General features: G+C 35.7%; 1 protein-coding gene across 7 annotated transcripts in view; it reads left to right on the top strand.

The window, feature by feature from the left end:
- Window positions 1-24,850, top strand: part of LOC106056938 (HEAT repeat-containing protein 5B-like) — a 48,482-nt gene continuing 23,632 nt past the window's right edge. The window contains exons 1-12 of one of the 7 annotated variants that reach the window (XM_056023756.1): window positions 1-245; window positions 2,869-3,043; window positions 16,585-16,796; window positions 17,450-17,558; window positions 18,720-18,869; window positions 19,017-19,188; window positions 19,319-19,476; window positions 22,147-22,396; window positions 22,571-22,723; window positions 22,915-23,165; window positions 24,338-24,449; window positions 24,538-24,690. In XM_056023756.1, the coding sequence (XP_055879731.1) occupies window positions 2,918-3,043; window positions 16,585-16,796; window positions 17,450-17,558; window positions 18,720-18,869; window positions 19,017-19,188; window positions 19,319-19,476; window positions 22,147-22,396; window positions 22,571-22,723; window positions 22,915-23,165; window positions 24,338-24,449; window positions 24,538-24,690 (1,846 nt within the window). In that variant the 5' untranslated portion in view covers window positions 1-245; window positions 2,869-2,917. Of the gene's footprint in view, window positions 246-1,600; window positions 1,959-2,448; window positions 2,579-2,754; window positions 3,044-16,584; window positions 16,797-17,449; window positions 17,559-18,719; window positions 18,870-19,016; window positions 19,189-19,318; window positions 19,477-22,146; window positions 22,397-22,570; window positions 22,724-22,914; window positions 23,166-24,337; window positions 24,450-24,537; window positions 24,691-24,850 lie in introns of those variants that run through there. The other 6 variants (XM_013213878.2, XM_056023755.1, XM_013213882.2 and 3 more) reach the window with 6 other exon arrangements.

Below are 24,850 nucleotides of genomic sequence, written 5' to 3'. Positions count from 1 at the left end.
CTAAAGCATTTAGAAAAATTCTGGCCAATGTTATCATCAGTCAGTGAGCTGTCCTACTTTTGTTGGTATTTTTTAGAGATCGTATTCTTAATTCTAGATGTTCAGATTTATCTAGCACTACTACTACTAGGAGTGTCTCACTAGATCTATATATAGACTTCTAGACTATTAGATATTATTATTATTTTTCTTCATGGATAAAGAGAGTATCGGATCTAAATCCACAAATTCAATGCATTGGTGAGGTGAGTAGTTCAAACGATGTTTTCCATGGCCTCTATTGTGTAACAGTGTGTAGTCAGTATTAGATCTATATATAATACTTGACTCGACTTGAGTTGAGTTGAGTCAAGACTTGGACTTGAGACTTGAATTGAGACTATGAGACTACTTGAGTATAAGTATACTCACTGTATAGATAGATTTACTATCATCTAGATTATTCTAGATCTAGTCAAGTCTAGGTCTAGTGACAAAGTCAGACTGACTGAATACATACATAGGAATAAGAGATTAGAATAGATCTAGAATCTAGAATCTAGTCCTAGACTCTAGACTTAGACTTATTAATATTAATTAATATTAGACTATGAAAAGTATGATAGTTATAAGTTATATTATGTTAATTGTTATAATACTTATAATGTTAAAATGTTATAAATCTGTTATATTTAGATCTGTATTATTCTATATTTATATACTATGTTTAATTTTAATATGTTAAGTATGTATATAATATTATATATATTCTAGATTTATACAGACACTATAATAACAGTGACTATTATTTTATATATATCACTATATATATATATATATTTATAGAATTTTATAGATTAGTATATATATATATATATATAAATAATATTCTATCCATAATTAGTATAATATAAATATAGTATAGATAGATCTATAGAATACTCTCCCTATTATTAGTATTAACAGTAAACTCAGGCGTACCTCAAGGAACAGTCTTAGGTCCACTACTATTTTTAATTTACATAATGACGATTTACCAAAATTGCATTAGTTCAGGAAGAAAAGTCAGATTATTCACAGATGATTGCATAATATACAGAACATTAAAAGAAGACCAAGGGATAGGTGAAAGTGAATGTGAAGTTAGATGTGAACCTGGAATAACTGATGTCTTATATATATATATATATGTATATATATATAATAAGTACCTAATTTATCTAATTGTTTTGTAAAGGGTCAATCTCTTATCAAAGCCTCAAGAAAAAACATTTCTGTAAAAAAAAAAATCCTTTAGTTATGTGTTCCATGGTAGTATTGATGCTCTGCAGTTCATGTGATAATATGAAAAACTACTTATTAATTGTTGTTTTAAATTATGTCCGACTTATTTGCATAGTAAATCTATTTTTTCTCTTTAAAATAAAAGTTCTATTTTTTTTTTTGTAAATGTAGTATTTAGTATGACAGAACTTACATAACTTAGTAATACTATTGTAAAAAAAAAATATTTTTTGACCAAAAATCTAAAACCATTTGCATAAATGTGTTATAAAATGGTAAATGATCTTCTCCCTTACTAAAAAGTCTCCAATGTTTGTTACTATTAATAATGAATAGTTGTAAAAATGGTGAATTTTTATGAAAAAACTGTTTGCTTTATTGATTTAAAAAATTAGATTTTTGGCTTTCAGAAAAGAAAAAAGTATCCGTTGCATCAGAGTTTTGAATGATCTAAAATATCATGATGTCCGATTTTCATTTTCTCTTCTAGTTTCTGAGATTTAAACAGGACGGACAGACAGGCCACACAAAAATAATTGTCTTTTCCTCTTTGGAGGGCAGCTAATAAAAGGTCTTGGGTTTTGAATTTCTCCTCCTCCCTTCAAACTGCTGTTTTCTTCCATCACTGTAGTGTAAGGAGTGTTAAGACATAATTATCTTCTGTCTGAAAGAAATGTTTGTAGCTTTTAAATACGGTAACTATATTTGCTATAATAAGTGATCTAACACTACTACCCAATAATGGTGTTCTTGAATGTTTTTATTTTGTTTCCACAAAAAAAAAACCCCAACTTTTTCCAGATAATTAAAAGCAATAAGACATAATTTTATTACTTAAAAGCTGGCTCATGAAACCTAGATATATATGTTAGGATTAAATTTGAATTGTAAAATTTTTAAAACTTATGCACATTTGGAAAGTACAACTTTCAAAGAAAAAAAAATAAAACCTCATATAGGTTTATCCTTGAAAAAAAAAATCCATTGTTATTACAAGTCTTGGGGAGCTTTTGTGAGGACAAGGTCTAATGGGGTAAAATAAAGTTTTTGTACTGTTTTTTTTTTTTTGGTCCCCCTAGATGTATAATTAGCTTTTTATTTTGAACTTAAGAAGATAATCTTGTATAATTTTAGTATATATATCAATTTCCCCTTTTTTTTTCAGATTTGTTATGGCTCAGTTATGAATTTAGCGCGAAAAGTTATTTGTTTCATAGAAAGGGAAAGGTTTTTTATTAGAGACAATGACACGACTAGTAAAACAAGTTTATGATTTAGTGAAAAGTAAACAGAAGACTGACAGCTCTAGAGTAAGGTCAGCTTAAGTTTTTTAAGTAGATATTTATATAATGTGACATTTGACTGTTCCCTTCATTATTAAATGTATTAAACTTTTTGTTCGACATTGTTCATCAGCGTTGGCTATCTTTATATTGTTGGCCTTTCGCCTGTGTTAATTGGTTTGCTTATTTTAGTGTTACCTCCATTTAGACTTATCTGCACAAGACACAGCTTGGAGGAGCCTAACAGACTGTAAACAACTTATAAAAGAGTAGTGAAATTTACTTATTTGGTAAATTAAAAAAATGTGTTTCTTAATCTTAGACAAACGTGAATCTCTGGAAAAAGAAAAAAAACAACAAAGTTTGTAAACATGGAGTTAGCACATAGTTTACTTCTGAATGAAGAAGCACTAAAAAGGATAGCAGATTCAAAGAGACCAGTGTTTGTATTCGAGTGGTTGAGATTTTTGGATAAAGTTTTAAGCGCATCTCAAAAGGTAAGTAAACTGTTCATGAAATCTTGACTTTCTTGCATTCTTGCTTCATACATTTTCAAATTTTAGTAACTTCTTATTTATTCAGGATCTTACAACTTTCATTCATTCATTTCTAATGGACATTAGAGTGCTTTTTTGTGTGACTAGAAGTTTGTTTGTATGTTGTGCACACAACCATTGATCATATTGATAATTGCAAAACCTGTAAGATTGGTATATATTACAAAGTTATAATCTATTTCAATACAGATGTTTGTGACCTCAGTTTCTATATCTACACATCTTTGTCTATTTTTTTCTTCTTGTTCATGATTTCACCAATGCAGCAAATAGAAATCTACATACCTGGACACATATAAACATTACCTTTGTTGCTTTGTAGTCCCATGGTTCATGTCATGACCTATTGTTTTCAACTAGTGAAAACAATAACCGTACTGTTTTGAACAAAAAATAGTATTAGCCTTTATGAATTATGATTTTGAATCTGTTTATGTTAAGTAAAAGGGAAGTTCCCCTTTTAGACCTTGTGATACATGGAACAGATGATGTAATTGTCATTTTTATGGCAGAGGGGTAACAAGGGTGCCATTTGGCCTGCACAATGACCAACCACCTTTAATGGCAGGGTCCTGTTAGAGTTGGGTGGATTCAGGAATATCCAAAAGATCCAGAAATTCAAAATCCCATTTTTTTTTTCCAAGGCTCAAACCAGAGAACTCTCATTTTAAAAGTCAGTGGTTTTACCACCCAGCTAACAGGATCCAAAATATTTTAATGATCTGAATGTATAAAATCTATGAAATTGTGGACTTTTCACTACTGAACTAGACAAGGACAAAGGGGATGTCTGGTATTCATATGGGAATTGTGAGACGTACCCACGATTTGTTCTCTTCAAATGTGTTTGATCTGACATAATGTTAGTGACATTCCCGTTATCCTCAGCAGGCTTTTCTCTTCATACTGATGTGTGCAGTCTTAGCCAAGTGATCGTTTCAGTTCATTTTTCGCTTATCTCTTTGGCAGACATCGGTTCCTTCTCTCCCTCTACTCTCATCACAGCTGACAACAACACACACGTTCCCCCCCCCCCTCCCCCCTGTTTATAGGGTTATCTCCCCTCCCACTCATTCTTCACATCACCACCACCGCAAGTTGCTTGATAGGAAACACTTTTTTACTTTCTGTCATCTGTGGTTATCGTTCCTGCTTCCTTTTCTCTCAGACAGGCTGCAGCGTTTAAAACGACTTTCTTTTTTAAAAAAAATCACTTCTCTATTTTTAACTCCAAAATAAAACATGAATATGTATAGATTTTTTTTCTCTGCTCAGCACCGTTGTTCTAATTGCAAATATTTTGAAATATGTATGATCTCATGGGCGAATAATTTTTTTTCCTATATCTTTGAATGCTACCTGCTACCAACGTTTCCATTATCTGTAGTTATCTAGAATGGTAATAGATTTTTTTTTTTTGACTTGTAGGAATAAGCTAAGCAGGTATATTCAGTACCACAGCAGCTGCAAGTCAGTTTTATAATGTAGATCTTCCAGGTACACACTTGATTAGATCTTAGTGAGAGTTCGCATTCATTTTCACTTAGGATTTAACTCGATAGCGCTACTAACAGATGCTATGAGAGATAGGGGTGTTGCCTTTTTTTTAGGCTATATATTTAACAAGCAAAAATAAAATCTTTCATTTCTTTATCGGACGCGGTGGTCACGGGGTTAAGCGCTCGAAGGCACGTGGATAAGATTTGTATTCGTGATTTGACGTCTGAACTGAAATCTCAAGAGATCCAGCTCTGTCTGAATGGTGTCTGACCTTGACTGGAGAGAGAGAGAGAGAGATATTAAATGTGTGAGAGAGAGAGAGAGATTAAATGTGTGTGTGAGAGATAATAAATGTGTTTGGTCGTTTTGCTAGCTATACAACACCATCGACAGGCTTTAGTCTAGAAATAGCTCTCCGTAAGTGTACTGGAAACAAAGAATCCTCTGCCCTAGTGTGTGTATAGTAGCATTAAAAGACTAGATCCACGCGCTGTTTGCACCTTCCTGCTGTAGTTGAAAAAAATTCATTTGTTTTTAAAGCGTTAAAATTTGGTTATTGAATGTATATAACTTACTTGTATCATGTTAGACATCTCCTCGGCACATTGAAATACACGAAAAATGATTGCATAATTAACAGTAAGCAAGCTGTATTGAAACTAAGGCTTTGGGGGTTTAGTTGACATCACATTTAAGCACTGATTTTTTTTTTTTTTGAATTTTTAATTTTTTTAATTTTTTTTTTTTTTTGCTTGTTGTGTGCATTGTGGACTATCGCTAAAGCCTAATATACATTGGTCATTACTTCAATCTAGTGAGTGTAGTGGCTTTGGATTTTAGATATCTTCTTTTACAATCGGTCTACTTTTCATGCCTGATTCATTACTTTTGTTATGTTCAAATATTTGTTTTGCTTTTATTGTTGCTGGCTAGAATTGATAGGTATATGTATGCACAGATAAGCCTCTCCCAAAATGAAATGTTTCTGTTTCTTTTTATTAAAATAACAAAGCCAGTCATGCATTGACTTTAATCACACGAACATCTTTTCTTTTGTTTGTCACAAGAAATTTTTTAATTGCTCGTGGGCTATTTCAGTTTTAGCCATTTTCTAATTTGATTCTTCTTGCTATCATTAGCCACTGGTTCACGTGTAGAACAGTCAAGCTACAAGTATCACAACATCAAATTCACAATGTTTCATACAATTCTTGAACTACAACATTCAGATATAATTAGTATATGCGCCGTCAAAGTTGGATGTACGTTACTATTCCGAAGAGATTGATTGTCACACACATTATATAATCTTCTTTTCTCAAAAACATAACAAACATATTAGTCTCTCCACAAAATATTCACGCAGGAGTTAGGCCCCAGCACCGATATCTTCTCGTCGCATGTATGAATAACTGACCTACACTGGTAAGGTGACATTGACCACAAGCTGTCCACACTCACTATTGATTGAAGACACGAGGACAGAGTACATGACCATTCATCCCTTACAGCTCACCAAAGCTGCTCAATAAAACGCATTGGTAATTAGTGAGTCATTTGGTTTACTTTGTCATAGCAGTAACGCATTGTCTAATAGAGTGCCCTCATCATTGCATCAAAGGCAACAAGTCTTCTAGTTGTTCTAGTCTACGAATTGTCTGCTTCAAATTTCAGATGCCTGAGCTCAACATCATAAACAAGCGCTACTCGGCTTACATATTTCTGTGGCCCAGTACCACCGATTCGAGACATTCTTACCCTTGTTTTCAAGCCTGTAGTATTTGAGTGTCGTTGTCTCGGCCTTTAGTAAAACAATACTCCCCACCGTCGTTATCCCTGTTGTCTCTTGCGTCACCTCGAATACAAAGTGATTCTGATGGAAACACAAATATAAATTAAAAATTTGTATTATTCCTTTATTTGTAAGTGTGATAATTATCATTGTAATATTTTCATTTTGAAAAAAACAACTAATTTTGTTCATTCCATGGTTCCAAGTTCCAAACTAAAGAAGCTTTAGAATTTCCAGCTAATATAAACAAAAAATATTTAGAATTTCCAGATTATTTAAAAAAAAATGCTTAGAATTTCCAACTTCTATAAACAAAGTGCTTCTAACTTCTCTTTAGTTGCCATTTCTTCTTTTTTCTAACGTCCAGTTTTATCTAACTCGGATTTTAGGGTTCGTTTTTTTTTTTTTTATTTGTCTTTTGTTATGTTTGTGTATAAAGACTTTTCAATGAGGTTCTTTTATAATAAAAAAAATCACTTCTTTTTTCTATTTAAATATACTGAAGGATGACAGAAACTAGCTGCGCGTGCTTTGTGTTAGGTCCAAGTTATCCACCCGATTACTTTAATGACGTGGATAAGCAGTCCCTAAGTGACCTTAACTCCTCTAAAGCCAGGAGATAATGAGACAAGCTGTGCTGATAACTCAATGGCATTCACAGTCAGTCGGTTTGGGAACTCCCGATTATGTCTCCGCTTTTATCTTTGTGTTTATCGGTAGTGGTGGTCTCTGCTAGTTAAGCCAGTCTCGCGAGAGCTCTTTTTCTCTTCAGCGCCGTTGTTCTGTTAGTAACTTCAAGTCTCCTAATTGATTTTTTAGTGGCGTCTTGATTTTAGCGCCCGCTGAGCGCTTTGGATAATCCATGTGTTATGGAGTTGTCAGCGACCAAATTAAACACATCCTCGTTAAAGACTTGTTTATTGCTTTTTGAATATAAAAGTGGCCTATTCAACCCGAAGCGGCTCAAAGCAAACTGAAAAACAAATTCAGCAGTAATCAGGGACTTGCTATTTGCTGACGACTGTGCCCTAAATGCCTGCTCTGAAAATGATCTGCAGAGCATTGTCAGTGACTTCTCAGGAGCATGCTCAGACGTTGGCCTTACCATTAACACAAATAAGACTGAAGTCTTATTTTTACCTGCTCCTGGGAAAGCCTACTCGGATCCAAGCATCAAGATAAATGGACATGATATAAACGCAGTGGACAGATTCACATATCTTGGCAGCACACTCTCCAGAAACGGAAAGATTGATAATGAAATCGACCTGCGTATCGCCAAGGTCAGTGCATCATCAGAAACGTGGACAGTGTACAGAAAACATGCAAAGAAACTGAATCACTTCCACATGACATGTCTAAGAAAAATACTGAATGTCAAATGGCAAGACAAAATACCAGATACTGAAGTCCTTCGAAGAGCGGGTCTGCTAAGCATCCATACAATCCTGATGCAGTCCCAGCTGCGATGGGCAGGACACGTCTGCAGAATGGCAGGCCACTGCATCCCTAAACGACTCCTGGCCAACTAAGCGAAGGAAAACGCTTCAGGGACACCCTAAAAGCTTATCTGAAGGCGTTCAGCATAGACCCAGCCACCTGGGAGACAGAGGCACATGACAGAGCATCATGGCGTCGCGCTGTGAAAACTGGCGCACAGGTTGCTGAGGAAAAGAGAACAACGCTGGAAGAAGAAAAACGCCAGAGAAAAGCAAGGCCCACGACACTAGCTCCAGCAGGAATAAACTGCCCAGTGTGCAGCCGAACATTCCACACTCACATAGGTCTCACCAGCCACATTAGGAGGCATAAAACCCCAGTGCAAAGCCCTCAGCCTCCTGGATGACAAAGTGGTCATCATCGAACCACGATGGACGAACTATATAAAAGTTTTAAATATGGCACATGCCGTATCAAATATGTTAATGTTTGGCTTTTATCGTTTAAATAATATTTATGAGGCAAGTTGTAATTTTGACAAGACGCTGATTGAATTGCCAGTGAAAAAAGAAAATCGTATAAACTGGTAGAGTTCTAAATTCTAATTTTCTTCCACAAAAGGTATGCTTTTATTTAACACGAGTACAATTGGGACACTCAATTATTTTGTACATTCATTATGTGTGCTTGTATTACTTCGGTCACTTAGTAACTTAGCTTGTGATATTTCAGTGTGATGATGTTTGTGCGCTCGTTTCTTGGTTTCTGTATTTGTTATGCACATCTCTTTATGTTTCGTTAAATATTGTTGCGTTTGTTGACCGTACTATTTCCACATGATACGGCGGGCGGTATGTCGTTAGAACGTAAAGAAACACGTTGGTATGTGGGTGGTACAGTTGGCGAGAGTTGCTATTTCCCTCTCCATTATAAAGGCACTGGCTGCTGGCACATTCTTTCCCTCTGATCGTGTCTAGGATTGTGCGTGTTGGTGTCTGGGGGCGAGAATGTTAACAGTAACATTGGCTTCTCTTAGCTGTGCATGAACGTTGACGAGAATGTAGCGGTCAACACAAGTCACCACTGAGATACAAACTCCACTATTTAGTACTACACTATGGCAAGATGGACGTTTACCTACTAGCTTCATGTGCTAAAGATTTTTTATCACTACGTTGAGAAGGTGTTCTATATTTTTGAACTTGTGGTCTTTTACTGGTCTTCGTATTGTTATTCATCTCCCAGTGGGTTTGAACTAAAGCTCAATCGTTAGTCGTATTTACGTTTTAAATCGTGCACACTGTTCAGTAGTTCAGAGATCTAATTGTAGGATAAAGATGCCTCATTGTAACTTTTTATGCTGTGACATTTGGGGTTTCAAAAATGTCGAAAACAAACAAAGTAATCCTAGTGACTAACAAGTATCTTGCACAAATATTTGTTACAAAAGTAATTGTAAAAAAACAAAAGTATTGTGTGGCAAAGATAGATCTCGATCTTTGATAAAGTCTTACAAGCACTAATAGTGAAGAGTCGAAACATAAAACTTCTTTGGTAGAGAGTCTAAATACAAATGAAGTTCATCTTCTACAATCTTATACCGCTGTGCTCACGAGGGAATCTGTTTCTGGAGTTAGCATCTGACGTCACAGCAGGGTGACCAATATGCTCTCCTCCTGCTTGATATTTAACAAGCCCCAGAATCTATTCATAGATCACATTGAGTCATTGAAGCCAACAGCACTTTAGCCTTTTATTATTCGTAACAGGCATTGGGAGAAACGTGGGGGAGGGGGGAGTCAATGTAACAGTGGAAAAACAATAGTTCAAAAGAAATGTTCAGCCACGATACTTGTCACGTGACTGCGTAAGTCAATTTTGTATTCTGCGTTGGGTTGACAGCTTTATTCTTTAATATACATCTAAACTTTAAGATGGATATTCTTATAACCGGCCAATATTAAATACAAACAGTGGAATGTGATTATACCGGTACATTAAAAGAGGGATCTTCTTTACACTCTGAATGTTGTCCATTACAAACGAATGTAGATTCTATGGCTTACTTCAATTAAGGTGGCGCTTGAAAAAACAAAGTTATCAATTAGGTTAAAAGACAATCAAACCCGATGTAGTTGTTACTGAAAGGCGAGGATAAATCTGTGTTGCTATCTGCGTAGAGGCTCTACTTACTCTTCGATAGCTGCTTTGGGCCGGACACCTATTATTATTATTATTATAGCTTTTATATAGCGCTACTTTCATGCTTATAGCATGCTCAGAGCGCTTTGGTCCAATCTCATTTGTGGACCAGTGGGGGGGAGGGGGTATCTAGGAGTTGGTTTTAGGCGCTCAGTAAACTCAACTCTGCCCGAGTCGGGTGTCGAACCTCGAGCCCCCATCTAGGTAGCCAAGTTCAAGCGCACTTAGCCTCTTGACCACGCTTCCTTATGAAGGATGGACGCATGTTCAAGACGATATTTTTTTCGCTATATAGCTAAGGATTATAGGGTAATAGAGGTGCCAATTAAAAGCGCTTTACAAATCAACACGGCGCCTCACTGGCAAGCAACTAGTATCAAATCTGAAACAGCAGCTGAAGAGCTCCCACGAAGCCGCGGAATCCACACTTGAAACCCGAAGAAAGCGAAAAGAGCACCCCGGCAACGACTTTTGTCTGCATCAGAAGTGGTAAAAAGGGTGCAACTGGGTCTGCGTAGTCACGTGAAATACTGCACTCATCTTTCACCATGTGAATGGAAGCCATTGCCTTGTCTGTCCGATAGTAATCTCTTACCTCAGTTTGCTGTAAAAGACGTTCTAAGTTTAAAGAATGTACCTTTTTTTTTTTTTAGAGTTTAAATGTTTTTCATCAACGAAGTCTTTTTTTTTTTTTTTTTTTCAATAATTCTCTGGCCTACAAAACTTAAGCATTCTGTTGAAATACGATTTCCTTAGGTCATGTCAACCTGGTGTTTGTAAGCCTGGTTTTATTCTGCTCTTGAATCCATAGACTTTTTTTTTTTAATCGGTAGTACGACTGTGGTTACACTAAGCCAAACTTGATACTGGGATTAAATTTGATTCGGGTAGTTCGTAGCTTCACAATTTATTTATTTTATTTTTGTTGGGATAATTATTGATAGCAAGTCTTTTTTTACAATGCCTCTATTCAAGATTGAACTAAACAGCTGATCTAAAAAAAAAAAGGCTCTAACGATTTTCCTAGAAATTAAACAGTTGATGTATATCGCTGAGAAAAGAATTACTAGCTCGTTGGCCACATGGGAAAAATTCTAGTTTGGCCTTTTTAATTTTTCAATATAAAAAATAAATAAATGTAAATTTGGCTAGATACTAGATCCAACAAAGGTTTTGAAAGGACTATCGCGTTCTTAAAAAGACTATCGCACTCGGGAATTTTCGAATGTTAGGCATTATTGATTCAAGAGTATAATACAGTACTGTTCAGGGAAATTGTGCGCCTCGTCTTGTAAGTCTAGATTTGAAGGCCTATCATAGTCAATATTTGTACGTAAATCTAGAATCTAGATTACATCTATATTCTACATCTAGAAATAGATCTACTAGAGCTTAAGATTTTCTAAATCAGAATTTTAGGTCTAGTGTTAGATCTTAATTTTCTTTATAATGAACATACCAAAAATAATCGCACAAATATGCCTTGCCTGCTGGCCGAATCAGAAAAATCATACGTTAAAGCGGCTGACGGAGTCACGGGTTCGATACCCGAAATGAATTAAATATTTTAAAATTATGAACAATTTAGTATGCCATACTTTTCGATACCTAGTATGTTCTTTCCATGTTAATTAGACTTTTTTTTTCTGTTTGGTATAATTGTGTTTGTCTACCTACGAATTACTGATGGTTGTCTCTTCGTGCAGCATGGGCGTACACTAAAGCCCCCTCCTCCCCCCCCCCCCCCATGCAATGAAACTCAGGTGTACCTCAAGGAACTGTCTTAGGTCCACTACTATTCTTAATTTACATTAATGATTTACCAAATTGCGTTACCTCAGGAACAAAAGTCAGATTATTTGCAGACGATTGCATAATATATAGAACAATAAAAACAACACAAGACACAGATATTTTACAAAGAGAATTAGATGAATTACAGAAATGGGAATCAAATTGGAGCATGTCTTTCTACCCAAAGAATGTCAGTTGTTAAGAGTAACAAAAAAACTAAAACTAATTAATTCCACTTATCTTATTCATGGCAAACCAGTAACACAGACTAAAAACGCAAAATACCTAGGTGTTATAATAAATGAAAAACTGTCATGGAATCCACATATTGATGAAACTACAAAAAAATCAAACAAAGCATTAGGATTTATTAAAAGAAATTTCTATAAATCAAATAAGAACATAAAACTAAAATGTTATTTAACCTTGGTTACTCAAGAAAACATTAAGAAACTGGAACAGACACAAAATAGAGCAGTGAGATTCATAACAAACGAATATTCACACTTAACCAGAGTAACACCTTTAGTAAAATCACTAAATTTAGAAAGCCTTCAAGACAGAAGGCTCAAAAGTAAAGTAGCAATAATACATAAAACACTGAACCATAATCTTCAAATACAAAAACAAAATTTAATAAAATACTCTGAAAGACACAAAGATAAAGGCACATTCCTCGTCCCATATGCTAGGACAAATTTGTACAAATACTCCTTCTTCCCTAGTGCTATTAGAGCATGGAATGGGTTGCCTGAGCTAGCCAGGAAAACCAGTGACTTGGCAGAATTTAAGTCATTGGTTAATATGCATGACTAAATGCATGACACGTAGGACGTAATCATCTTCTTTTTTGAAGTAACGTCTGTATTATATAAGATAAGTTATATATTTTTATATATATATGTCCATGGAATCCACGTATTGAAATTTCTATAAATTTCTATAAATCAAATAAGAACATAAAACTAAAATGTTATTTAACTTTGATTGGGCCAATAATAGAATATGCATCCTCCGTTTGGGACCCCTCAACTCAAGAAAACATTAAGAAACTGGAACAGACACAAAATAGAGCAGTGAGATTCATAACAAACGAATATTCACACTTAACCAGAGTAACACCTTTAGTAAAATCACTAAATTTAGAAAGCCTTCAGGACAGAAGACTCAAAAGTAAAGTAGCAACTATACATAAAACACTGAACCATAATCTTCAAATGCAAAAACAAAATTTAATAAAATACTCTGAAAGACACAAAGATAAAGGCACATTCCTCGTCCCGTATGCTAGGACGAATTTGTACAAATACTCCTTCTTCCCTAGTGCTATTAGAGCATGGAATGGGTTGCCTTAGCTAGCCAGGAAAACCAGTGACTTGGCAGAATTTAAGTCATTGGTTAATATGTATGACTAAATGCATGACGCGTAGGACGTAATCATCTTCTTTTTTGAAGTAATGTCTGTATTATATAAGATAAGATAAATCCCCTCCCCCGCAAAGCTACAGCCACTACGTTCCAGGAGCGTAGATAAGAGATGTTTGAGGTTAATATCATTAAACCCCCCCCCCTTTCCAATAAACAAAAACTAAATGGAAAACTATAGTCAATAAATACCGTGAGAGTAGCCAATTGGGGGTTTGAGGTGAATACTACTATATATATGAGAGATAGGAGCGCTTGATTGACCGGCGTTTGAGGAAGTTTCAGAAAACACATACACCTGGCTCCGATGGACTACCGGCTGAAATATTTTAAATGTGAAGTGTTGCCCTTAACTCAAGAGGCTAACAGACTTGCTCGCTCTATGCTGGGAGAAGTGCGTTGTTCCATCTGAACATGGAGATGCTGTTATCATATCCCTTTACTAAAAGAGTGACAAGTCTAACTGCTCCGACTATCGAGCCTTTACACTTCTGTCAGTAGTAGGAAAGATCTTTGCACCAGTTTTACTTGACCGACTAACTCTTTAGTGGGACAAAAAGGCCTGTCTGATCATTTTTTCAATAGAAAATGTGAAGCAAGACTGTGTACTTGTCCCTACTTTATTCGCTATCTTCTTTGGCATAATCATGGACATACGGTGGCAACAAATCTTCAGAACACCCGAAACCTGTCAAGCAATCTCACTTTGACCTTGTTGCCTTACTTGTACAAATAATAAGCTTAGTGTGGCGGTACGAACACTTATTTCAGTTTGTCACACATTACCCACCCCGCACCCTTTCTTTTTTTGGTCTGCCAAATGTGAAAGCCGTTGTGTCGCATGTCTGTTGCGCAATTGACTGCTGTGTTTCTGATATCGTTTTAATACTTTCATTGTCGTGTCTTTGTATAGACCCGCCACTATGTAGTGTTTCCCAACACCTCGACATATCGATTGGTTCTCAGTGTTCCCGCACATACCCTGTATGTACTCGTAAGGGGGCTGCGACGGCTTCCGTCTTGTCTGTGAGCCTATTACCACACCCTGGTATCTCCCTCCATGTTGACACTCTGTCGTCCCGACATGCCAATATCTTCTCATTGAAGCGTCTGGCTGATCCAGGACCTAGATAGACAACAAATCACCCACGTCCTGCCCTACCCATGGATCCAGCCTCTCTCGCTTTTTTCTCCTGCTTTTTCTTACTTTATCCCCGAAAAATAGTCTATTTCTAGGCCGTCTGATTTATTGGTCGTGGCTCATTGATAGATGAACTGGGAAGAAACGTAATTGATTTGGGGAAGGGGAGGGGGAAGGTGTTGGCTAGATCATTGTGCTGGGTAAACAACGTTTGTATTATGCATGCAGTGTCCTTCAAAGGTCGAGAGGACCAGGGCTGTCTGTCTTCTCACCCCTTCACTTCTTTTTAAATGGCAAAAGTGTGTGTGTGGGGGAAGCTTCAGAGCAATCATAGGCTTTCAAATATGTTGTGATTGTGGATAATACATGGGATTTAATCACAGTGCTCCTCACTGTGTGTCAGAAAGAGACAACACATTAGTGTCTTTAAAATTAAAAAAAAAATTAAAAATTTAATAAGTAATTGTCCATATTGTCATTGATATTCATGAATGAATTTTTGAAGTTGACATTCTCCAATCTGAACTTCTATGTACAAAACAGAAAAGTGCTAGACCTAATAATATCTAACTGTTGTGTTTTGTTGGATTGTTGGCTAGAGAGGAACATTAAATCATGAATTGAAAGTGCTAAACCTATTTATTATGCACAAAACTATTCCTCCAAGATTTGATCTAATCAAGCACATCTGCCTCTGGGCTCCTTACTTCATTCATATTCTGCATTCCTTTAGCATTATATCTTTCTATTCATTCTTTACATGGCTTCCTTCATTTTGATGCTTTTATTCTCTTTGTTATAACTTCCCATATAGATACTTGGTTTCTTTTTAATGTTAATGGTCATTTTCTTTTTTTTCCCCCTTAGTTTCACTTTGTTATTTACTTTGCTGTTTACTTTCTGTCCAATCATATGAGATGTTTGTACCTGAAAGAGACATGACAATTTATCTTTTAAGCTTTCCTTCAGTCTGTCCATCATGTGTCATTATAGACATTTTGATCTTCTTTTCTCTGCACTACTTTTTTCTTTCCACTTTCCACATCTTTTTGTTTTTCTACTTTTCTAAACACACACACACGCCTGTGATTCTTTTCTCTTTTTCTGAGTTTTAAAAATTAAAAAAAGCTAGATCTATTAATCATTGGTTATACTTTAGTTATTTTTAGGCAATATTAGTCCTTGCTAAAAATTTCCCCTATTTAATTACTTCCTTATTGCTCTTTACTAATTTTTATCATGATGTAAAAATAACAAACAAAATTAATTTTAAAAAAAATTGATTAGCCCTTTTCCCAAAAGGCATTCATCTAAGTTACTTTCAATTAGCACAATTTTGGAAACATCCAAATAAATAACTAAAGGACATGGTGACAATGAAACTAATTATGTCCTTATCATTAGACTTACCCGCTTGTATGTCCATGCTTGCCCATTATTTTTTTAGTAAGCCATGGTGACTCAAGATTTTAAAAAGTTTCCTATTCCTTTGTCTGTCAAACTGTTGGGGCTCTACACATGATCTGTCAACCATCTTCTTTCATTCCTCTCTGTCTTAAGTAGAATCTCTTCCAGTTACTGGTCTGTCCATTCTTTGATTATGTATCCACACATTTTCTTTGTCTGCCTGTTTTTGCTGAACACCAATTCATTCTTTTTCCATTTTTCAAGTTTGATCATACAACAAGTTCATCAATTTTTTTTTCTCTTCCTTTTTTTGTTACTGTTATAAACTCTGTAAAAATAAATATCACTTTATAAAAGCCATCAGATACTTCCATTTTTAAAAAATCTGTGAGTTTTATTGCCAGTGTTGTGAATATGTTTAGCATGCATTGTGTGTTTGGATGAGCCAAATAAATGCTAGTGTGTGTTGAAGAGGTGAAAGGGGGAGCTTCTCACTAACTGTACCAAATAAATGGGGGGACAAAGAATGAAAAGAAGTTTTTGCATCTAGAAGAATAAAGGTGTTTTATCATTGTAGGCTGCAACTAATGAGACAAAATAAATTTTAGAAATTTGTGTCACTGAGTGTTCCATTGAAGGAGTATATCAAATACATTTATATTTAAGGGCTTCTTGAATTTACATGTCAAAATTGTAGATGGCATTATAATGTTTTGTTTTTTTGTTTTGCTGATTTATCCTTTCAGTGACCAATGATTATTCTCATTTCTATATTTTCAGTCTGATATTAAAGGAAGCCAGAAACGATTGGTTGAGCAATTGACATCACAGATCTCAGAGTCTCCAGGTCCTCCTACTAGAAAACTTTTAGCCCGGTGCCTGGCCCTTATATTTAGTGTAGGGGATACCTTTGATCTGTTTGAAACCATCAACAAATGCAATGACATCATAAAGTCTAAGGATGACTCTCCAAGCTATCTACCATCTAGACTGTAATTTGTTTGGTCATTTTTTATTATATCAGTTAAATAAGTAAATAAATAAGTACAGTATCTAGACAGATTAATTAAAAACCTTTGAAAGATATTTATAATTCTTTTTCACAGTAATTGAAAATAGGAAAATATATTTATTAATATATTGTGCAGTGCTCTGCACTCAATTTTGACTACTATCAATAGAAAGGAATAGACTAAATACAAATATTTATTGTCCAGTCAAAAATGTCATAATATTTGGGGGGGGGGGGAGTTGTAAGGGGTTGCAATCATAGCTTATAAATTAAAATATTAAAAAAAAAACTTATCCCCAGTTGGTTACATTCTACAAAAGCAATCAATTTTCTTTCTTCTTATTTTTTCCTAACATTGACTACATAACACAAGTTAAATACTATGGATGGTTAATGTTAAAAAATGTGTTAATCATGTTCTCTTTAGCAAACTAATAGTACAAAGTAATTGAACAAATTTTTAACAATATTTTTCTTACAATAATTAGTACATAGAAAAGCTCTAGTGCCCAATAAAGATCAGGCACATGCAATACATTCAAAGTTGACAAATACTAGTTTAAACACTTTTTTAAAACATTACAAAAAATTGTTTTTTATAGCTATTCTTAATTGTATTCATTTGGATAATAGGGCAGCAATCGCTTGCCTGGGAGCCATGTATGAAAAACTTGGGCGTATGACAGGGCGCTCCTATGAGGACACAGTACAGAGTCTGATCAAATCATTGAAAAATGCAGAGGTAATTTTTTTTTTAAACACATTAAGAGGCAAGGTGGTTATAGTAACTGTAATAATAATAACAAAAAAAAAAAGAAAAGAAAAGAAAAACAATGGGAAAAATATACATTGTGTCTCTGTCTCTAAAACTATAATAAAACAAAAGAAAGGGCAAACTAAATGTATTGAGTTACTTTTATGCACACCATAACACAAGAACAGTAAGAATAAATAATAGTAAATAATAAGCAATTTTATAGTAACAATGATACCTATTTATATTCTTGCTCCAAACACAGCTTGCAGCATTTGCTGAAACTTGAATAAAATTTACAGATGACTTCTTGATTGCTGCTTATTAATTCTTATAAAGTTGCTTCTTCAATTTCTTTGAGCGTTGTGTAATTGTTATGGATTGCATAAACTCAATCTTTGATATAGCTCCATGGCTGAAAGTCCAATATTGTGAGGTCTGGTCCACTATGACCAATCCATCACTGTGGAAAATGTTGTTGATACCAATGTTAATTGTCATTTCCAATGAAGGACAACAGCTTTTGATTTAAAACAGTGTCATAGCACTCTTTGTTTCACGACTGATACCGAAGGTTTGCTCTTACTGTTGTTTTATTTCAGTTTTAGAGACTGAGACTTTAGAATCGCACTTTGTTTTCACAATTATTTTTGTATTGCACTTATTTCATGGTTAAGCATGTGCAGTGCAATATGGCCCAATCTCTTTTTGTGGGCCTTTAGGGAGAGGGGGTATGTTTGAGAAGATTTAAAGGAATGTTTAGTTTTTTCTTTTGTGCCTGAATGCCTTGTCCATAATACTCCAATAAATTATTAATTATAACCAATCTGTCACCACAGTTGTGTTTCAAGGATTGGCCTCTTTAGTCAAATGAGAAGTTGCAAAGGGGGAGCGCTATTCTTATAGATGTAAAATGCTATAGATTATTTAATTGGTACTATGTCTTATAGAGCTTCTAGTCTTTGATTTTCAGTTTTCTCAACCTGATATTGAAATCGGTACTCTCATTAACATATATATTCTTTTTATCGTTTCTTAATCTGATCTTATTGCTAAATATGAACTTAAAGAGATCCTTGGAAGTAAGACACAATCACATATCCAATTGTTTATCTAATGCTTTTTTTTTTTTTTTTTTTTTAAATTAAGTCTCAAGGCAGGTTTGAAATTATGCAAACTTTGGAGAAATTAGTTTCTGGCCTGGGGTCAGCAGGGTCAAGCACACATAAAGATATTTATAAAGCCTGTAGGCAGGCCATGACGGATAGATCCATGGCAGTTCGGCAAGCTGCAGCTAAGGTACGTTTAAAAAAAAAGATTTTATTTTTAATGCTGAACTCATATTACAGAAAGAATAAATAATGTGTAAAGTGTGATACAAAATGGGACAACAGTTACTAATGTGTTTCAACTGACTTATATAAATCAAAATTCTTGTCTGTCTAGTGTATGAATGAGCTAGTAAATGAAGTTCCCTTCATGAGTACTACAGAACTGGAAACTGTTGCCTCCCTTTGCATCAGGGCCTTGGATGGATCCAACTATGATGTCAGATGTACTATAGCTAAACTTCTGGGAAATCTAATGGCCACTGCTCAGGCCCCCAAGCAGCCAACAGGTAAGCTAAATTTATTTCATGCTCAATTTCTTCTTCTTCAGGATTCTTATTAGTTTAATTTTTTATTTTTTTTTACATAGTAAATTGGAACTGAATTTTTTGATAAAACTGAAGTTTTTTTTATTTTCAGCCAAAGTAAAACCTGCTCGCTTAGAAGATGTATTAGCACTACTAGCATCAGGATTCATCAAGGGTTCACTAGGGGGATTTCTTAAGACATCTGCTGCAGGGGATATGATCAAGGGATCTAACCCTGTGAACAGAGAAATTAGAGTTGGCATTACACATGTAAGAAATATCTTTAGAATATTAACAATTCATCCATTAATATAGAGGCTGAGTAAAGATCTAAAAAATTGTTGGTCAAATTGTGAATATTTTAGAATTGAGATTTTTATCACAAAATAAACAAGAATTAATTTTTCCTGTACTGTAAAATAAAATTGTTTCTTGCTTAGGCTACATTAATACAAAACTTTAAAAAAAATTATTATATTTATATATCAAAAATATAGTACCATTGGCTTTACATACATGTTATGTCCCGGGTTCGAATCCTGGTGAAGACTGGGATTTTTAATTTTGGGATCCTTGGGCTCCTATGAGTCCACCCAGCTCTAATGGGTACCTGACATAAGTCAGGAAAAAAAGTAAAGGCAGTTGGTCATTGTTCTGGCCACATGACACCATCATGGGCCACAGAAACAGATGACCTTTACATCATCTGCCCCATAGATCTTGTGACAGGTTGGGGAAAGTGACGTGTGTTTGGCGCGTTTAATGTCTAGGGGATGATTATTTTTGCAGTTATCACACACCAACCCATCATCATATAAATCGGGAGCAGGCACGCAACGAGACAAGCAATGAAAGAGAGATACAAGAGTTAAATTGAAGAATATTTATTTACATAAATATTTACATAAAAGAATAAAAAGGGGGAGGGTTTGCATCTATCTCTAAGCAATAATGTATTTAATCATCACTATTGCACTTAATAAGAGAGTATGTCACTTTGTCTTCTGAACTTAGCTGGTTGTCCTGTTGATGTCGCAGCTGGCTGTGTCCTAGCTTGAGGTTCTGCAGCTGGAGGTGGCGCTCTAGCGGGTAGAGGGACGCCGGTGATATAGTTCTTGTGGAGTCTCAATCCAAAGTTCTAATATCTGTAGTGGGCACAGTAGGGCGGGTGGCTGGCTACCGTGGGCACAAGGTTACTGCGGGCAGAGCGGATCTGCCGTGGGCAGCGTAGTGAGCAGGATAAGTCCAGTGAGTTGCAGAGGGTTTGGCGTAGCTATGATGTCTTGCACAGATCTGTGTCTATAGGGACGTCGCACCTGATAAGTTGACAGGTGGGCTTTCGAATAGGCAGGCAAGTAGATCTGATAGCGCCAAGTAGTAGAGTTGAGTAGATCCATGTAGGCAGGAGATGATACTCAATATCAAATAGGCAATTGACTAGGCGGACAATGCCAAATAAATAGGCAGGTAAATAATCCGCTAAATAGTTGAGTAGTGTCGAGTAGACACTGAACAGCAAATAGGCAGGTAAATAGGCAAGTGCGGTGCTGAATAGCACTAAGCACAAAGGCAGACACCTGAGGGAGGCTGCGGATAAATAAAGACAAGTTAGGACATGTCTCTCATGCATCTTATCGATGCCCTCGACTGAGGTGCATTCGTCACATTGGTAAAATTGCTTTAGAGCACAATGGGGATGATGACAAATGGGATTTGGAAAATAGATGACTGATAGTAGCGATATAAAAATGTACATAAAAGGGGAAATAATAATCTCAAATAAACAACACAAGTGGAAAGAGAAAAGGGGGGGGGGCGGTGGTCAGCGACCATGACGGTTTGTTTACATACGACCGTCGGCCGAGAACAATGGAGAGAGCGTCCGTTCAAGAGGCGCAACTCTCTCCAAAGTAGAATGATTACAGGGGAGATATTCATATATCTTCTCTAAGCGCAGTGTTAGTGCGCTAGTAAAATTATCAAGGCGGTCAGCCGAGATAAAGGAAATAAAATTAGATGTACAAATATATACATGGTTGCATCAACGATCAATTGAGCAACGTGGCATTGATAGATTAATGCAATACATAAATAAATACATATGCCATGTTTATGTTTTCTACTTACAACAGTAAGAAATACACAATGCACTAATTAAATATAAATGAAATAATAAAATACACATGACAGTATCCAGTGCGAAATATACACAAAGTAATTAAGATGAAACTTGTGATTAAGTTCAGCTTACCACCAGTTATTCCTCTAGGAGTGAGAATAAATGATATAGTCCAGACTCGACTGCTTAGATAGAATGAGAAATGAGAGAGTCTGGCTTGATTTAGTCTACCTTATATATAGGCCTGGAAAATGTGGGCGGAAACAGGAAATGTCCTAGGCTAAGAATTATCTTACACGTGGGTAAAGTCCGACAAGAGTCGCACCTTGGAAAGGTCAATAGGCGTGTTGGTCAGAGTGATCTCCTAGATCAAAGAGAGACGTGGGAGAAGGGGGGGGGGGAAAGGGTGACTTGCATTCCACCCAAGGTGGTGTCAACTGCGCCCGTCAGACATCCGGCCGGTAAGATCAAAGAGACTGTGTTTATCTTTACCCCGGTCAAGGGAAGACAAGTGAAAAGCCGCCAAGGTGGTGGACTCAGTCTAGTGAGACGAGGAAAAGGTGGGGGCGGGTGAATAAAATGGGGATAGGACGGGGAAATATTTAAAATAAAATAAATAAATAAGGATAAATAATAATTAATGCTGTGATAAATTTGAGTGACTCTGACAGCAAGCTTTTGACTTGTCACAGATCTCAAGGTCAGAAAGGGGAACTTTAAAAACAACAACTGTATGTTACAGAACTATTTCTCTTCTCCTGTTTTATTTTCCTATAATTTTATTCTTACTAATTATATTATTAACATTTTGTTTCTTCCAGGCTTATGTGGAGTTTATTCGATGTATGGGAGGTCTTTGGCTAGAGAGGAACATCTCAATATTTCTGACTCATGTCCTAGATCTGGTAGCAAATCCTAAAGCCACACCTTCCCATGTGGATGCAGTGTATGCACGCAAGTGTGTCCAGTTTATCATGAGGTCAGTCATAGGTGGTATGCTAGGAGAAAAAGCTCAGATTGCTGCTGCTAAAGAAATTTGCCAGATCATTATCAAGCAGATGAATTCTGTTGGTAAGTACTTCAAAGAAACATTTGTAACATACTAATAAATAAGCTTTTACTTTTGGCAAAACAAACATTGAAGAAAAAAAATATTTCTTTTTAAATCTTCTATTATGTTTTAAATATCATTTTTTTAAAAGTCGCAAGGACTGAAAGGGGTACTCTACCTTACTTACCACTTAGGTGAAGCCAGTGCTGATGCAACAGATGCTAAAAACCAAGGAGCAGAGCTAAATAGCAGCCAGCATGTATTGGTGTGTGCTCTTCATGAACTGGGCTGTCTGGTGCTTAGACTTGGTACATCTGCTAGTCCTTTGGTCTCAGAACCTGCCACAGGTGAATTTTAATTCACTTAACACTATCAATGCCTATGCAAGTATTATCTTTTATCTTAATAAAGCAGGGCTACACTAAACTTATTTAATTTGAAGCATTATTTATATATACCACTTTATTATAATGTTCTTGTTTGGAAACTTATAAAATTGAAAATGTTTTCAGTATCTTGTTTAATTCTTTTTGTCCAGGCATCATTGAGCCGGTTATCTCTGTACTGATTCACCCCTCCCATGCTGCCAGGCTATCTGCCTCTTGGTGCCTGGCCAGCATAGCTGTTGCACTGCCCTCACATCTCACTCCCTTACTGGATGGCTGTGTGGACAGGATGGACAAGCTGCGCTCCTCACCTGAAGCTGTTGTAGGCTACAGCAGCGCATTAGCTGCTCTTCTTGGTGGTGTTTACCAGTGTCCATTAGGGATTCCACATTCTAAAGGAAAGGTAATCAATGGAATCATGGTTCTCAGTTCTACCATTATCCTTCAGCTTACCTTTTAACAATCCCTATTTCTATAAGTCTGTTACGGCGTTCTTAGAATGTTTTATAACATTATTATAATCTTTATTTATTGGTGTCATTACATTTTTTTCTTTTATTTAGTTCTAAGTTTGTGTCACATGACTGTCATATTTTCGCGCATATAACCCATGAGTTATACACGTTTTTACTAACAAATGGCAGCTGTGCAGGGTATACAAAATTACTATTACTCATAAACATGGCATAATGAAACTATGGACATACTGGTGGATCTTTATACCTCTTATAATTTGCTGTGTGGTTGTGAAATGTAGATTGCAAAGCTTTATGAACCTCTCATTATAAACCTTAAGAGAACAAATAGTACTGATGATAGTACTTTATGCACAGGTAGTTTACTGCAAGTCATGCTTTGCACATGCAGGGTATATAAGGGTACAATTTTCTTTTTGCTTATTTTGTTATTTGTGCTGGGTATACACATATACGAGGTATATGTGCATGAAAATATGGTAGTAGTATAGTACAACAGGAATTAACTAGTTAAAAAAAAACTTTCATCTATAATATGAAAAATCAATTCTAAAAATTCCTTTAGTTATCAAAGGCAGGATCATCTATGGAACAACCAGATATACCTGTTAACTACCTCACCCTAAGATCAATGTTAGTCAACAATCACAAAGGGCATCAGGAAGCATAGGCATAGCCATGTACAAAGAAATGACCATGCCTAACAAACTGGACAGTATTAACCAACTAAGAACAGGACACTCACCTCTGTTAAATTATCATCTTAACAAAATAAATCCCATACACCTACCCCTTTGTAGGAACTGCGCCCACCCTTATGAAGCTGTAAACCACATCCTCTTTGAATGCCCCTTCCTAATCCACCTTAGGCAGACCCTACTACCATTTCAGCCGAACATAACCAACATCCTGTATGATAGTGCTGAACAGCTGAAGAGAACAGCACACTATTTTTCCTTGGCAGAGTCTGCAAAAGAGCTCACAGCTCAGCAGCAAAAAGCTGGCTAGAAGAAGAAGAAGAAGTATCAAAGTTTTAGTTTCAGTCGAGCTAATTTAATTTTTTTTTCTTTTTTCTATCACATTTCTCCCTTTCCCACAGCAAATATTTAGTATAGCTGAAGAATTACTTAGAACAGCTTCTCAGAACAGTAGGCTTTCATTGCAAAGAACACAGTCTGGCTGGTTGTTGCTTGGAGCTTTAATGACACTAGGTAGGATATTTAATGGTGTTTTTTTTTTGTACTAGTTGGATATCATGTTGTGTCTAAATATTTTATCAATATATCTTCTCCATTGCAGGTCCTTCTGTTATTAAGAACCACCTACCCCGCATGTTGTTACTTTGGAGAAATGCATTTCCTAGGTCAGTCAAGGAACTTGAGTCTGAGAAAGTCAGAGGTGAAGCTTTTACCTGGCAGGTGACTTTAGAAGGTAGAGCTGGGGCACTAGGAGGTAGGCATTATCACTAACCTTTTACTGTTTAGGTGATGAATGGTGATGTAGATAGGTAAATTATTATAATGTTAGAATACTCAAATTTAAAATATTTAAACATAACAATCTTACAATTCTTAAGAAGTCTTGTCTACTTTTGATTTATTGTATAAAATTA

Source organism: Biomphalaria glabrata, chromosome 3, assembly GCF_947242115.1.
Source record: "Biomphalaria glabrata chromosome 3, xgBioGlab47.1, whole genome shotgun sequence".
In the NCBI taxonomy this organism is placed as follows: domain Eukaryota; kingdom Metazoa; phylum Mollusca; class Gastropoda; family Planorbidae; genus Biomphalaria; species Biomphalaria glabrata.
Note: the sequence above shows the minus strand (reverse complement) of the source record. Positions and strands in the feature narration are given on the sequence as shown.